Raw genomic sequence first — 13,130 nt, 5'->3', positions numbered from 1 at the left:
CCGCCCTGCCCTGCCCGCACCGCCCCGCCCCGCCCTGCCCGCCCTGCCCTGCCTGCACCGCCCCGCCCTGCCCTGCCCGCACCGCCCTGCCCGCCCTGCCCGCGCACCCCCGGCACCCCGGGGCCCGGCCCTGCCCGGGGGGGACCCGCTCCTGCCCCAGCAGCCCCGGCCACGGAACCCCCCGGGCACCCCCACCCCCCGGCACCCCCCCGAGCCCCCCCGGCCCCCGCCGCGCTCACCGGGACAGGCCAGGCTGAAGCACTGCCGCTCCTGCGCGGCCTGGCCGCGGCACCGGTGCAGCACGCCGGGCCGGTGCTGGCGGCAGCCCCGCGCGCGCCGCTGCAGGCCGGGGCCGCAGGAGCGGGTGCAGGCGCCCCAGGGCCCCCAGGGCCCCCAGACCCCGCAGTCCCGCTCGTCCCGGGGCGGCCGCCCCGCGGCCCCGCAGTCCGGCACCCCGTCGCACACCTGCGGCGCCGCGGCCATGCTGAGCCGGGGACCCCGCGGCGGCGCCGGGAGCGGCGGGGGTCCCCCGTGCCCCCCGTACCTGCTGGAAGGCGACGCACTCGCCCTCCCCGCAGGCGTATTCGGCGCAGGGACCCCCCGTCCGGTTGCTCCCGCCGGCAGGGACGCGGCTCTCTGCGGCGGCGACACGGGGTGGCCGCGGCGAGGTGGCTGCCTCCAGCCGCGACCCCCCCGGCACCGCCCGGCCGCAGCCCCCCGCCGCCCCCCGCAGCCCCTCACCACAGGCCAGCTCGTCCTCGCCCCGGGCACAGTCGGCGGCGCCGTCGCAGACCCTCGACGCGTTGAGGCACACGCCGTCGTCGCAGGCGAAGTGTCCCGGGCACGACGGGATGGCGGTAGAGCCTGCGCCGGGGCACCATCGGGCGCGACGCCACGGGGGGAGCATCTCGCCGTGCCAGCCGCCAGCAGGGAGGGGGACACGGCGGGGACCCCCGCCGCGACTCACCGCAGCGGTCAGCGCTCTCGTCGGAGCGGTCGCGGCAGTGGGGGACGCCGTCGCAGAGGTGGTCGTAGGGGACGCAGTCGGTGCCGTGGCCACAGGGGAAGTGGCCGGGCTCGCAGCCGCCGGCGCAGCCCAGCTCGTCACCGCCGTCGTGGCAGTCGGCCTCGCCGTCGCAGAGCCAGCCCCGCGGCACGCACTCCCCGCTCCCGCAGGCGAAGGCGTAGGGGCCGCACGTCAGCTCTGTGGGCGGTGGGTCACCGTGAGGCGTCGGGCCCGGCGGTCCCCGTCGCACCGCCATCCTCGCCGGGTGCCGCCCTGGCGCAGAGCACGGTGCGGGGGGTCCGGCTGCCCCGCGGCGCTGCCGCCCCTCACCTGCCGAGGCGTTGGCGGGCGCGGGGGGCAGTGCCGCCGCGCAGCCCGCCGGGCTCTCGTCCCAGCCGTCCCGGCAGTCGCGGACGCCGTCGCAGACCGTGGCCTCGCCAACGCAGGAGCCGTCGGGGCAGGGGAGCCGCCCGGGGGGGCAGCTCACCCGCTCTGGGGAGGGGGAGGGTCCCGTGGGGCGCCGCCGCAGGCGGGGCGTCCCCCGGGGGGCTGGGCCCCACGGCCCCTCACCTGGGCAGAAAGCCTCGTCGGTGCCGTTGGCGCAGTCGCGGCGGCCGTCGCAGATGGCGGCCGGGGGCAGGCAGCGCGCGTCGGGGCACTGGAAGTGGCCGGGGGGGCAGACGCAGCCGCGCTCGTCGCTGAAGTCACCGCAGTCGTCGCGGCCGTCGCAGCGGTGAGGGTACGGCACGCACCGGCCCACCGCGCAGCGGAACTCGCCCGCCCCGCAGCTCGGGCTGCAGCCTGCGGCGGCAGCGGTCAGGGGCCCGCGCCCGCGCGCCGCCGCCCCAGGACCCGGCACCCCCGCGAGGCCCCCCGCCCCCCGGGGCCCCCGGGCGCGGCGCCACTCGCCTGCCTCGTCCGAGTCGTCGGCGAAGCCGCAGTCCAGCTCCCCGTCGCATACGCGCTCCGGGGGGAGGCAGCGGCCGCTGGCGCAGCCAAACTCGGGGGGGGCGCAGGCGGGGGGCGGGCAGCCGTCCTCGTCGGAGCCGTCGGGGCAGTCGGGCACGCCGTCGCAGCGGGCGCCCCAGGCCAGGCAGCGCCCGCCGGCGCAGCGGTGCTGGTGCGGGGCGCAGCGCGGGGCGCAGACCTCGTCCGAGCCGTCGCCGCAGTCTTCCTCGTTGTCGCAGACCCAGGCGCCCGGCACGCAGCGCCCGTCGGCGCGGCAGGCGAACTCCCACTCGGCGCAGCGCGGCGAGGACGGGCAGGGCTCCGGCGAGGACGGGCAACGCCAGCGACCCGCCGCGCACGTGCTGCGGGGAGGGCGAGGGCTCGGACGCCGGGCGCCGCACGGGTGCGCCGGCCCGGTGCGGCGCCGGGCGGGGACTCACCAGTTCTTGCAGCCCTGCTGCACCGCGGCGCCGGCCGGGAAGGCGAAGCCGTCCCAGAAACACGGGCACGCGGCCGGCTCCACGCAGCCGCCATCTGCCAGCGGGGAGCGGAGCGGGCGTCAGCCCCGCGCCTGCCCCACGCCCGCCCCACACACGCCCCACTCCGGCCCCACACCTGCCCCATGCCCACCCCACGCCAGCCCCACGCCAGTCCCACATCAGCCCCACATCAGCCCCACACCAGCCCCACGCCAGCCCCACGCCAGCCCCACGTCAGCCCCACACCAGCCCCACTCCAGCCCCACACCGGCCCCACGCCAGCCCCACACCAGCCCCACACCAGCCCCACACCAGCCCCACACCAGCCCCACACCGGCCCCACTCCAGCCCCACACCAGCCCCACGTCAGCCCCACACCGGCCCCACGCCCGCCCCACGCCCACCCCACGCCAGCCCCACGCCAGCCCCACGTCAGCCCCACTCCAGCCCGATGCCAGCCCCACGCAGCCCCACGCAGCCCCACGCCGTGGCAGCCGCACCGTGCAGCAGCCGCCCCGGGGGGCAGAAGCAGCCCTCCAGGCAGGGCAGGGCCCGGCAGCGCTCGGGGGGCTCCCGGCCGAGGCCGCGGCAGGTGGGGGGGCAGGGGGGGCCGCAGGCGCTGTACTCCTGCCCCCGCTCGCACTGCAGGGCTGGGGACGGGGGGTCAGGCGGGGCCGGGACCCCCCCCCGCCCCACGGCCGCCCGGCCCCGCTGCCTCCCCACGGCCCCACGGGGGGGCTCCTGCCCACCCCCCCGCCCCATAACCCGTCCGGATCCGCCACGGGACCGAACCCGACCCCCGGCAGAGCCCGTGGGGGGCCCGGCCCGGCCCCCGGCGACTCACGGCACAGCTCCTGGCTCCTCCAGCGGACGTGGACGCCGCGCCGGCCGCACTCCTCGGCGTAGGCGGCGATGGCCGTGCACAGGCACTCGCAGTCGCCCCCGGCGTCGCAGCTGCCGGCAGAGCGCGGCGCGGTGGGCGACGGGTTGGGTGGGACGGGGGCGGCAGGACCCCCCTCCCCGGCCCGGGGACCCGCCGCCGGCGCCGGCACTCACCCGCAGGCGTCGAAGACGCACCAGTCGTAGAAGCGCTGGCACGGCACCACGTCGTGGCACGGCGCGAAGAGCCGCTGCCGGAGGACGCCGCAGCGGCTGCGGGCCCATGTGGCCCGGTGGGGGCTCTCCTGGGGGGCCGGTGCCGCCGTCAGACGCCGTCCCTCGGCCAGCCGGGCGCCGGGGCCGCCCCCCGCCCCGTCCCGGTTCCCACCCCCCGTCCCCGTGCGTACGGCGCAGGGGTGCCGCGCATCGGCGCTGTCGACCTCGGGGCAGAGCAGGCTGAGGCGCCAGGAGTTGCCGAAGAGGTCGGCGGTGGGCTCCAGCACCCCTTGCCGGCTGGCGAAATCGTTCTCGGCGTCGCCGTCGAAGTTCCCGCAGAGCCCGGCCACGCGGCCCCGGTGCTGCGGCTCCAGCCGGACGTACACCCGCGTGCCTGGGGCGGCACGGCGCTCGGCACCGGCGGCCCCCGATGGCACGGCCGGCCCGGGGCCCCCCCCGGCCCCCCGCGGCGGGTCTCACCTCCGTCCCAGAGCACCGCCAGCCCCAGGCGGGAGAGGAGGAGGAGGAAGAGGCCGGCGCGCTCCAGCGTCAGCCCCGTCCCGCTGTAGACTTTGGGGGGTCGCACCGAGACGCCGTTCACCGTCACGTCCCTCCCTGCCGGCACAGGGCGGGCTGCCACGGGCGGCAACCCCCGGCACGTCCCCGTCCCCGGGGGGGACCCGTCCCCACGCCCCCGCGTCCCCTCACCCCGCAGCATGTGCACCACGGTGTTGCCCATCACCACCACCACCGACTTGGTGCAGGTGACGCCGCCGGTGCCGCAGGGGACGTTCTCGGCGGTGACGGCGAAGAGGCCGGCGGTCTCGCGCGCCAGCAGGTACTCGCAGTCCCCCGGGAAGGAGAAGGCTCGCCCGTCGAAGGTGACGTAGTGGGGGTCCCCCGTGGCCACGCAGGTCCCGGCACATTCCTCCCGGCCGCAGTGCCAGCGCTGCTGCCGGCACACGCTGCGGGGGACGGAGCTGAGCACCGGCGCAGCCGTGGCACCCCGGGCTGGGGGTCCAGGGGCGGGGAGGGGGGTCTCACCAGGTGTTGCAGTCCCGGACGATGGTGTCGTTGGGCCGGTACAGCCGCCCGCCGTGGTGGCAGGGACACTGCTCCGGGGACACGCAGCGCCCGTCCTGCCGGCGCGAGACCCCCGGTGAGGCTCTGGGCGGGCGCCGGCAGAAGGGCCGGGACCCCCCCGGGCGCCTTGCCGTCCCCACCGCCCCCATCCCTGACGCCCCGCGTCCCCTGGCGCCCCAGCCCCCCGGGGACCCCCCGCCTGGAGAGGGGCCACCCACCAGGAAGAGGGTGCCGGGGGGGCAGACGCAGCCGTCGGCGATGCCGGCGCAGGTGCCGTTGGGCTCGGCGCTGTCGCAGCGGCGCAGGCAGGACCCCGGGGCGTGAACCAGCCCCCCGGGGCAGAGGGCGGCCGCGGGGCAGGGGGCTTCGGCGCAGCGCCAGGACCCGCCGGCGCAGACGCTGCGGGGAGGGGACATGGTGAGGGCGGCCCCCCAGCCGCCCCCCCGGCCAGCCGGCCCCGGCGAAGCCCCCTCCCCGGCAGAGCTGCCCCGGGCTCCTCGGGGCTCCACGCCGCCGCCCGGGGCTGGGACCCCCGCCAGCCGCGCCGGGGGGCCGGGACCGGGCTCTCCGTCGGCGGCGCCGGCGCCCCGCGGCAGGGACGTTCGATGAAAGCCGCCTATCCCGCGGTGCCGTCCCCAACGGGCCGTAGGGGGGTTTCATCACACGTCGCCCGCCACCGCCACGTCTTGTGGTCGCCGGCTCGGCGTCCCTCGCCCCGCCCGGCCCCCCGCGGCCCGGCCCCCGCCGCCGCCCCGGGCACCGGCCGGGCCACGCACCAGGCGTTGCAGCCCCGGCGGATCCGGCCGCCGGGAGGGTAGAGCTCGGCGCCGTGGCGGCACGGGCAGGCGCCCGGCGGGACGCACTGGCCGCCCTCGGCCAGCACCAGCCCGGCGGGGCAGTTGCAGCCGGGGACGCAGAGCCCGTCCAGCTCGCGGCAGGAGCCGGCGCCGTCCAGGCGCAGGTCGGCGCAGGTCTGGCCGCAGGGGCGGCCGCACTCCAGGTACAGCTGCCCCCCGGCGCACGGCACGTCTGCGGGGACGGACGCGGGCACGTCACCGATGGCGGCATCTCGCCCTGCCCCCGCGGCCGGCGCGGCCGGCCCCTGGCCCTGCCCGAGGGCACCTGACGTGGTGCCAGAATCCCCATCCCCACCCATCCATCCCATCCCATCCTACCCCATTGCATCCCATCCATCCCAGTTCATCCCATCCCATCCCAGTTCATCCCATCCCAGTCCTCCCCATCCCAGTTCGTCCCATACCATTCCATCCCGTCCCAACCATCCCATCCCATCCCATCGCATCCCATCCATCCCATCCCACTTCATCCCATTCCAGTCCTCCCCACCTCATTCCACCCCATCCATCCCAGTTCATCCCATCGCATCCCAGTTCATCCCATCCCATTCCCTTCCATCCATCCCAGTTCATCCCATCCCAACCCATCCATCCCACCCCATCCCATTACATACATCCCAGTTTATCCCACCCCATTCCAGTCCACCCCATCCCACTTCATCCCATCCCAGTCCTCCTCATCCCAGTTCATCCCCATCCCATCCATCCCATCCCCATCCCCATCCCCATCCCATCTATCCCATCCCATCCCAGTTCATCCCATCCCATTCCATCCCGTGCCATCCATCCCATCCCATTCCATCCATCCCATCCCAGTTCATTCTATCCGTCCTCCCTATCCCATCCCATCCCAAATATCCCATCCCATCCCATCCATCCCCGTTCATTCCATCCATCCCATCCCAGTTCATTCTATCCGTCCTCCCTATCCCATCCCATCCCAAATATCCCATCCCATCCCATCCATCCCCGTTCATCCCATCCCATCCCATCCTATCCCATCCCAGTTCATCCCATCCCATTCCATCCCATCCCATCCATCTCATCCCATCCCATCCCATCCCATCCCATCCCATCCCATCCCATCCCATCCATCCCATCCTATCCCATCCCATCCCATCCCACCCCATGGCAGTTCATCCCATCCCACCCCATTCCATCCCATCCATCCCAGTTCATCCCATCTCAGTTCATCCCATCCCATTCCATCCCGTGCCATCCATCCCATCCCACCCCATGGCAGTTCATCCCATCCCACCCCATTCCATCCCATCCATCCCAGTTCATCCCATCTCAGTTCATCCCATCCCATTCCATCCCGTGCCATCCATCCCATCCCATCCATCCCATCCCATTCCATCCATCCCATCCCAGTTCATTCTATCCGTCCTCCCTATCCCATCCCATCTCAGTCCATCCCATCCCATCCATCCATCCCATCCCATCTATCCCATCCCATCCCATCCCATCCCATCCATCCCCGTTCATCCCATCCCATTCCATCCTATCCCATCCCAGTTCATCCCATCCCATTCGATCCATCCCATCCCATCCCATCCCATCCCACCCCATGGCAGTTCATCCCATCCCATCCCATCCATCCCAGTTCATCCCATCTCAGTTCATCCCATCCCAGTCCTCTCCATCCCAGTTCATCCCATCCCATTCCACCCCAACCCATTCCATCCCATCCATTCCAGTTCATCCCATCCCATACCAGTTCATCCCCATCCCATCCATCCCCATCCCATCCAATCCATCCGATCCCATCCAATCCATCCCATCCCATTCCAGTTCATCCCATCCCATTCCACCCCATCCATTCCATCCATCCCATCCCCATCCCACCCATCCCATTCCATCCCATTCCATCCTATCCCATCCCAGTTCATCCCGTCCCATCCATCCCATCCCATCCATCCCATCCCAGTTCATCCCATCCCATTCCATCCCATCCATCCATCCCATCCCATCCATCCCATCCCATTCCATCCATCCCATCCCAGTTCATTCTATCCGTCCTCCCTATCCCATCCCATCTCAGTCCATCCCATCCCATCCATCCATCCCATCCCATCTATCCCATCCCATCCCATCCCATCCATCCCCGTTCATCCCATCCCATTCCATCCTATCCCATCCCAGTTCATCCCATCCCATTCCATCCATCCCACCCCATGGCAGTTCATCCCATCCCAGTTCATCCCATCCCAGTCCTCCCCATCCCAGTTCATCCCATACCATTCCATCCCGTCCCACCATCCCATCCCATCCCATCGCATCCCATCCATCCCATCCCACTTCATCCCATTCCAGTCCTCCCCACCTCATTCCACCCCATCCATCCCAGTTCATCCCATCGCATCCCAGTTCATCCCATCCCATTCCCTTCCATCCATCCCAGTTCATCCCATCCCATTCCATCCATCCCATCCCATCCCAACCCGACCCATCCATCCTCTCCCACTTCATCCCACCCCAGTCCTCCCCATCCCATCCCATCCCATCCCACCCCATCCCATTCCATCCCATACATCCCAGTTCATCCCATCCCATCCCAGTTCATCCTATCCCAGTCCTCCCCACCCCAGTTCATCCCATCCCATCCCAGTTCATCCCATCTCATACACCCCATCTCATTTCATCCCATGCCATTCCACCCCCTCCATCCCTGTTCATCCCATCCATCCCATCCCAGTTCATCCCATCCCATCCAATCCATCCCATCCATACCAGTTCATCCCATCCCCATCCCATCCCATCCCATCCATCCCATCGCATCCATCCCATCCCATCCCATCCATCCCAGTTCATCCCATCCCATTCCATCCCATCCCATCCATCTCATCCCATCCCATCCCATCCCATCCCATCCATCCCATCCCACCCCATGGCAGTTTATCCCATCCCACCCCATTCCATCCCATCCATCCCAGTTCATCCCATCTCAGTTCATCCCATCCCAGTCCTCTCCATCCCAGTTCATCCCATGCCATTCCACCCCAACCCATTCCATCCCATCCATTCCAGTTCATCCCATCCCATCCCCATCCCATCCCCATCCCATCCGATCCATCCCATCCCAGTTCATTCCATCCCAGTCCTCCCCATCCCATTCCATCCATCCCATCCCATCCCAACCTGACCCATCCATCCCATCCCACTTCATCCCACCCCAGTTCATCCCATCCCATCCCAACCCGACCCATCCAACCCATCCCACTTCATCCCACCCCAGTCCTCCCCATCCCACCCCATCCCATTCCATCCCATACATCCCAGTTCATCCCATCCCATCCCAGTTCATCCTATCCCAGTCCTCCCCACCCCAGTTCATCCCATCCCATCCCAGTTCATCCCATCTCATCCACCCCATCTCAGTTCATCCCATCCCATTCCACCCCCTCCATCCCAGTTCATCCCATCCATCCCATCCCAGTTCATCCCATCCAATCCATCCCATCCATACCAGTTCATCCCATCCCAGTTCATCCCATCCCATCCCATTCCATCCCATCCATCCCATTTCATCCCGTCCCATTCCATCCATCCCATCCCAGTTCATTCCATCCCAGTCCTCCCCATCCCATCCCATCCCATGCCATGCCAGTTGCCCCCAGCCCCCCGCCCCCACCGCAGAAGCTGTGGTTCCTCCAGGCGAGCGCGGTGCCCTCCCGGGCGCAGCGCCGGGCGTAGGCAGCCAGCGCGGGGCACAGGCAGCGCTGCCCGCCGCGGCAGGCGCAGGCGTCGCGCAGGCAGAGCTGCAGGAAGGGCTCCGGCTCCACGACCCGGTGGCAGGCCTGGCGGCGGGAGGGGCGCGTCGGGCCGCCGCGCCGGCGCTCGGCACCCGCTGCCGGGCCGGGCCGGGGGCCGCGCGGCACCTGGAAGGCAGGGCCGCGCAGGACGGCGCAGGCGGCCTCGGCGCGCTCCCGCCGCCCGGCGAAGGCGCCGCAGGGCTCGAGCGGGAAGGGGCTGGGCGCGGGGCAGTCGCCGGACGCCCGGTATTTGTCGGCGAAGGCGGCGACGCCGGTCTCCACGTCGCCCGCCGGCGTGGTGAAGTCGTCCTGCCCGTTCCAGTTGTAGGTGCCGCAGAGCCCCCGCACCTGCCGCGCCGGCACGTCCCTCAGCGCCGGCCCCCGGGCGCCGGGACGCGTCCCGCCGGCACCCGGCGCGGCTCCGCCGGCGGGCGCGGCACAGCCGGGGCCCGGCGCTCACCTTGCCGGCGAAGGCGGGCTGGAGGGTGACGTACGTGGCGGGGGTCTCCAGCCCCCAGAGCACGTGGGCGCCGAAGGTCTGGAGCAGCAGGAAGGAGGAGGACGCCCGGCGGACGCTCAGCTCGGCGCCGGCGAAGGGCAGCGTCACCTCCCGCCCGTCCACCGTCACCTCGCCTGCGCCGGGAGAGCGGGGGCACGTCAGGGCGCGGCCGCCCCGGCGGGGCGCGGGGACGGTCCCCGTGGGCCACCTGTGCCGCGGAGGCGGGCGGAGGTCCGGCGCGCGCTGACGGAGAGGGAGCGGCGGCAGCCGAGGGGCCGGCGGCCGTCGCAAGCCTCGTGCTCGGCCGTGATCAGCAGCCGCCCCTCCGCGAAGTCCTGGGGGGCGGAGACCCCGCTGAGCCCCCCGCGCCGGGGCGGCCGCGGCAGAGCCCCCCGGGGCAGGGCCCCGCCGCCGCGGCCGCCCTCACCTGCACCAGGGTGTAGGCGCAGGCGCCCAGGAAGGAGAAGCGCCGGCGGTCGAAGGTGACGTAGTGGCGGCCCCCCAGCACCGCGCACTCCCCCGGGCACCGGTCCTGGCTGCAGAGCCAGTGCCCGCCCTGGCACGTGCTGCGGGCACAGGAGGGGACACTGGGCTCAGCGGCGTGGCGACGCCGCGGCCACCGCGCCGCCCGCCGCGCCGGGCACGGGAGCGGGGGGGCTTGCCCCCCCCCCTCCAAAAAACCCGGGGTGTGGCGGCCGTCGTGCCCGTCTGTAGGGTTTATTCCCGGGTGGGCGCAGCGACCCCAGCCCGGCGGCGCGGGACCCGGCGCCGGCGCCCCGGCGCTGCTCACCACTGGTTGCAGCTCTGGCGGATGCTCTGGCCCGGGGCGTAGCGCTGGCGGCGGTGGTGGCAGGGGCAGGCGCTCGGGGGGACGCAGAGCTCCCCGTCCCGGTAGAGCCCCGGCGCACACTCGCAGCCGCCGGCGCAATCCTCGCGGCACGGCTCCTCCTCAGCGCCGGCCACGGCCGCGCAGCTGGCGGGGCAGGAGGAGACGCAGTCCGAGAACCGCTTCCCCGCGCCGCAGTGCCGCTCTGCCGGGAGAGACGCCACGCTCAGCGCCGGCGGGCTCGGCACCGGCAGGCGCACCGCCGGCTGAGGGGTGCCGGCAGCCGGGGTGCACGCACAAGCGCAGCGCGGCGGGAGCCGCCGACGCCGCGGCGGGCGGGGGAGCAGCGGCGAGGGGCTCGGTGCCGGAGCCCCCCCGGTTCCCTACCACAGAAGCCCGGCCGGCGCCAGTCGATGTAGGTTCGGTGCTGGGCGCAGTCCCGCGCGTAAGCGGCGAAGGTGTCGCAGACGGCGGGGGGCGGCGGGGGCCCGGCGTCGCCCTCCTGGCACAGCAGCTCCAGGCACGCCGCGTAAAAGCCGCTGGGGTCAACCTGGCGCGGGGACGGCGGGTGAGGGCGGCGGGACCGGCACCCCCGGCACCCCCCAGCGCCGGGCACGCGCTCACCTCGCCATGGCACTGGCGGAAGGGCTCGGCCAGCAGCTTCCCACACACGGCCTCGGCCGCCCGCAGCGCCGCGTCGCCCGCCGCGCAGCCGGGGCCGAGCTCCGCCGCGTCCCTGCAGGCGGGCTGAGCCCGGGGGGGCACACTCAGAGCCGGGGTGGCCCCCCAGGGACCCCCAGCTGGACACGGAGGTTGGCAGCCCCAGCCCCACCGGTACCCGGCTCCGCCCCGGTACCTCCGAGCTGGCGTCCGGGATCTTCCAGGAATTGCCAAAGCTGGCGGCGAAGGCGGCCACGTCCCCCCCCGGCCGCAGGAAGTCATCTGGGGGCACAGGGGGGGCTGGGGCAGGCGGAGGGACGCGGCACTCGGCCCCGGCACGGCCGCCCCCGCACCGCGTCTCCCCCGGCACGAGGCATCGCCGGTGAGGCCACGCTTACCGGCAGGGTCGTCGTTGTAGGGGCCGCAGAGCCCCCGCGTGCTGCCCCGCAGCTCGGCGCCGACCGTCACGGTGACCGCCCGGCGCCCGTCCGAGGTCACCCGCACGCCCAGCCCGCTCGCCACGGCCACCCAGTCGCCCAGCCATGTGACGCTGATCCCTGCCGGCACGGCAGCGGGCGGCTCGGCACAGCGCAGGGGTGGGGACGGGCCGGGGACCCAGCACCCTGGGACCGGTGGCAGCAGGGAAGGGAGCGCCCCGCCTCCCCCGCCGCCCTCACCGCCGTGCAGGTACGGCTGTCCCTCCGGCACCGCCACGCCGTTCACGGAGACATTTCGGCCCCGGGCTGCCACCGTCTCCAGCCCGAAGGTCATGTGCAGCGCCTGCGGCAGCGCGGCGTCAGCCGGGGCCACCGGCATCCCTCCGGCCGCCAGCAGCCACGGACGCCCAGGGCGCCGCGGCCACGCCGGCGCACACCGTGGGGCCGTGACACGCCGTGGGGACGGCCCGATGGCCCCCCGCCCCCAGAGCAACCGTCTGCGGGGGTCAGAGACCGCGGCCGGGGTCCCCCTCCCCGCCCCACCAACGCGCCCACCGCGGGGAAGGCCGGTACCCGGGGGTTGCCGGCGGCGATGGAGACGGCCCAGGTGCCGCCGGCGGCCAGGCTGTAGGTGCACTCGCCGGAGAAGCGGAAGTGCGTCCCGTCGAAGGTGCGGTAGCGGGATCCGGCCCAGGCGAGGCAGCTGGCCGAGGGCCCGCGGTGCCGGGCGGCCGCTCCCCGCAGCGACGCGGCAGGCGATGGCCACGGGGACGCCTCTCCTGCGGCAGGGAGGCGACGCCGCTCGGCAAACGTCCCCCCGGGACCCCCTCGGCCCCCCCGGGCCTCCCGGACCCACCGGCGAGGGGCAGGCGCGTGCAGGCCAGGCAGGGCGCGGCGGAGCCGTTCCTCCAGCTGTGCCCCCAGGGGTGCCGGCAGCACTCGGCCAGGCTCATGGCGGAGAGGTTGCGGCTGCCGGCGGCATCCTGGCACCGCCACGCGCCATAGCAGCGCCCCAGCGAGCCTTCGCCTGCGGCACAGGGACGCGCCTCGTCTCCGCCGGCGAGCACCTCGTGGGCTGGGTGCCGGCAGGCGGGGACGGCGCGGCGGTGCCACCGCGCCTCGCTGCCCGCCCCTACCTTCGGTGCAGTGGGGCCCGCTCCAGCCCCGGCAGCAGGCGCGCACCGTGCGGTTCCACACCACCGGCCGCGTCTCCGGGGGCCTGCGGGGTGGGGGGAGCCCCGGCGTCAGGGAGGTGCGCGGCGCGGGACGGGTGCCCCCTCCTGCCCCCAGCCCCGGCGTCGCCCCGCGCCGCGCGCCACACGTGCTGCCACGCTCACCTGTAGATGTAGCAGAGGGGGGTGCCGGCACCGGGCTGGGCGTCGTGGTGGGGCTCGCCGCGCTCCCCGCCGTAGGCCTGGCGCATGCGGTCACGGTCGATCCGCCAGCCCGCCAGGCTGTAGTGGTAGAGGCTGGCGCAGGGCACGG

The 13,130-nt window shown here is 73.3% G+C and overlaps 1 protein-coding gene across 1 annotated transcript in view; it reads right to left on the bottom strand.

Moving 5' to 3' along the window:
- LOC309416092 (SCO-spondin-like) overlaps positions 1–13,122 on the bottom strand; it is a gene marked incomplete at both ends in the record, with an annotated part of 31,303 nt that extends 18,181 nt beyond the window's left edge. The window contains 31 exon segments of the mRNA XM_082015669.1: positions 240–465; positions 545–864; positions 941–1,204; positions 1,337–1,498; positions 1,577–1,807; positions 1,916–2,316; positions 2,395–2,488; positions 2,934–3,083; positions 3,278–3,387; positions 3,490–3,617; positions 3,720–3,922; positions 4,009–4,143; positions 4,237–4,493; positions 4,573–4,667; positions 4,830–5,010; positions 5,388–5,640; positions 9,103–9,268; positions 9,350–9,571; positions 9,684–9,856; positions 9,931–10,057; positions 10,150–10,288; positions 10,513–10,753; positions 10,936–11,098; positions 11,173–11,295; positions 11,405–11,490; positions 11,607–11,765; positions 11,886–11,988; positions 12,219–12,424; positions 12,502–12,672; positions 12,782–12,864; positions 12,983–13,122. Of these exon segments, the coding sequence (XP_081871795.1) occupies positions 240–465; positions 545–864; positions 941–1,204; positions 1,337–1,498; positions 1,577–1,807; positions 1,916–2,316; positions 2,395–2,488; positions 2,934–3,083; positions 3,278–3,387; positions 3,490–3,617; positions 3,720–3,922; positions 4,009–4,143; positions 4,237–4,493; positions 4,573–4,667; positions 4,830–5,010; positions 5,388–5,640; positions 9,103–9,268; positions 9,350–9,571; positions 9,684–9,856; positions 9,931–10,057; positions 10,150–10,288; positions 10,513–10,753; positions 10,936–11,098; positions 11,173–11,295; positions 11,405–11,490; positions 11,607–11,765; positions 11,886–11,988; positions 12,219–12,424; positions 12,502–12,672; positions 12,782–12,864; positions 12,983–13,122 (5,512 nt within the window).
- Positions 13,123–13,130: the final 8 nt, after the last annotated feature.

This window comes from Phaethon aethereus (assembly GCF_964289735.1).
Source record: "Phaethon aethereus genome assembly, contig: HAP1_SCAFFOLD_380, whole genome shotgun sequence".
In the NCBI taxonomy this organism is placed as follows: Eukaryota; Metazoa; Chordata; class Aves; order Phaethontiformes; family Phaethontidae; genus Phaethon; species Phaethon aethereus.
This window is presented reverse-complemented; position numbering and strand designations above follow the sequence as displayed.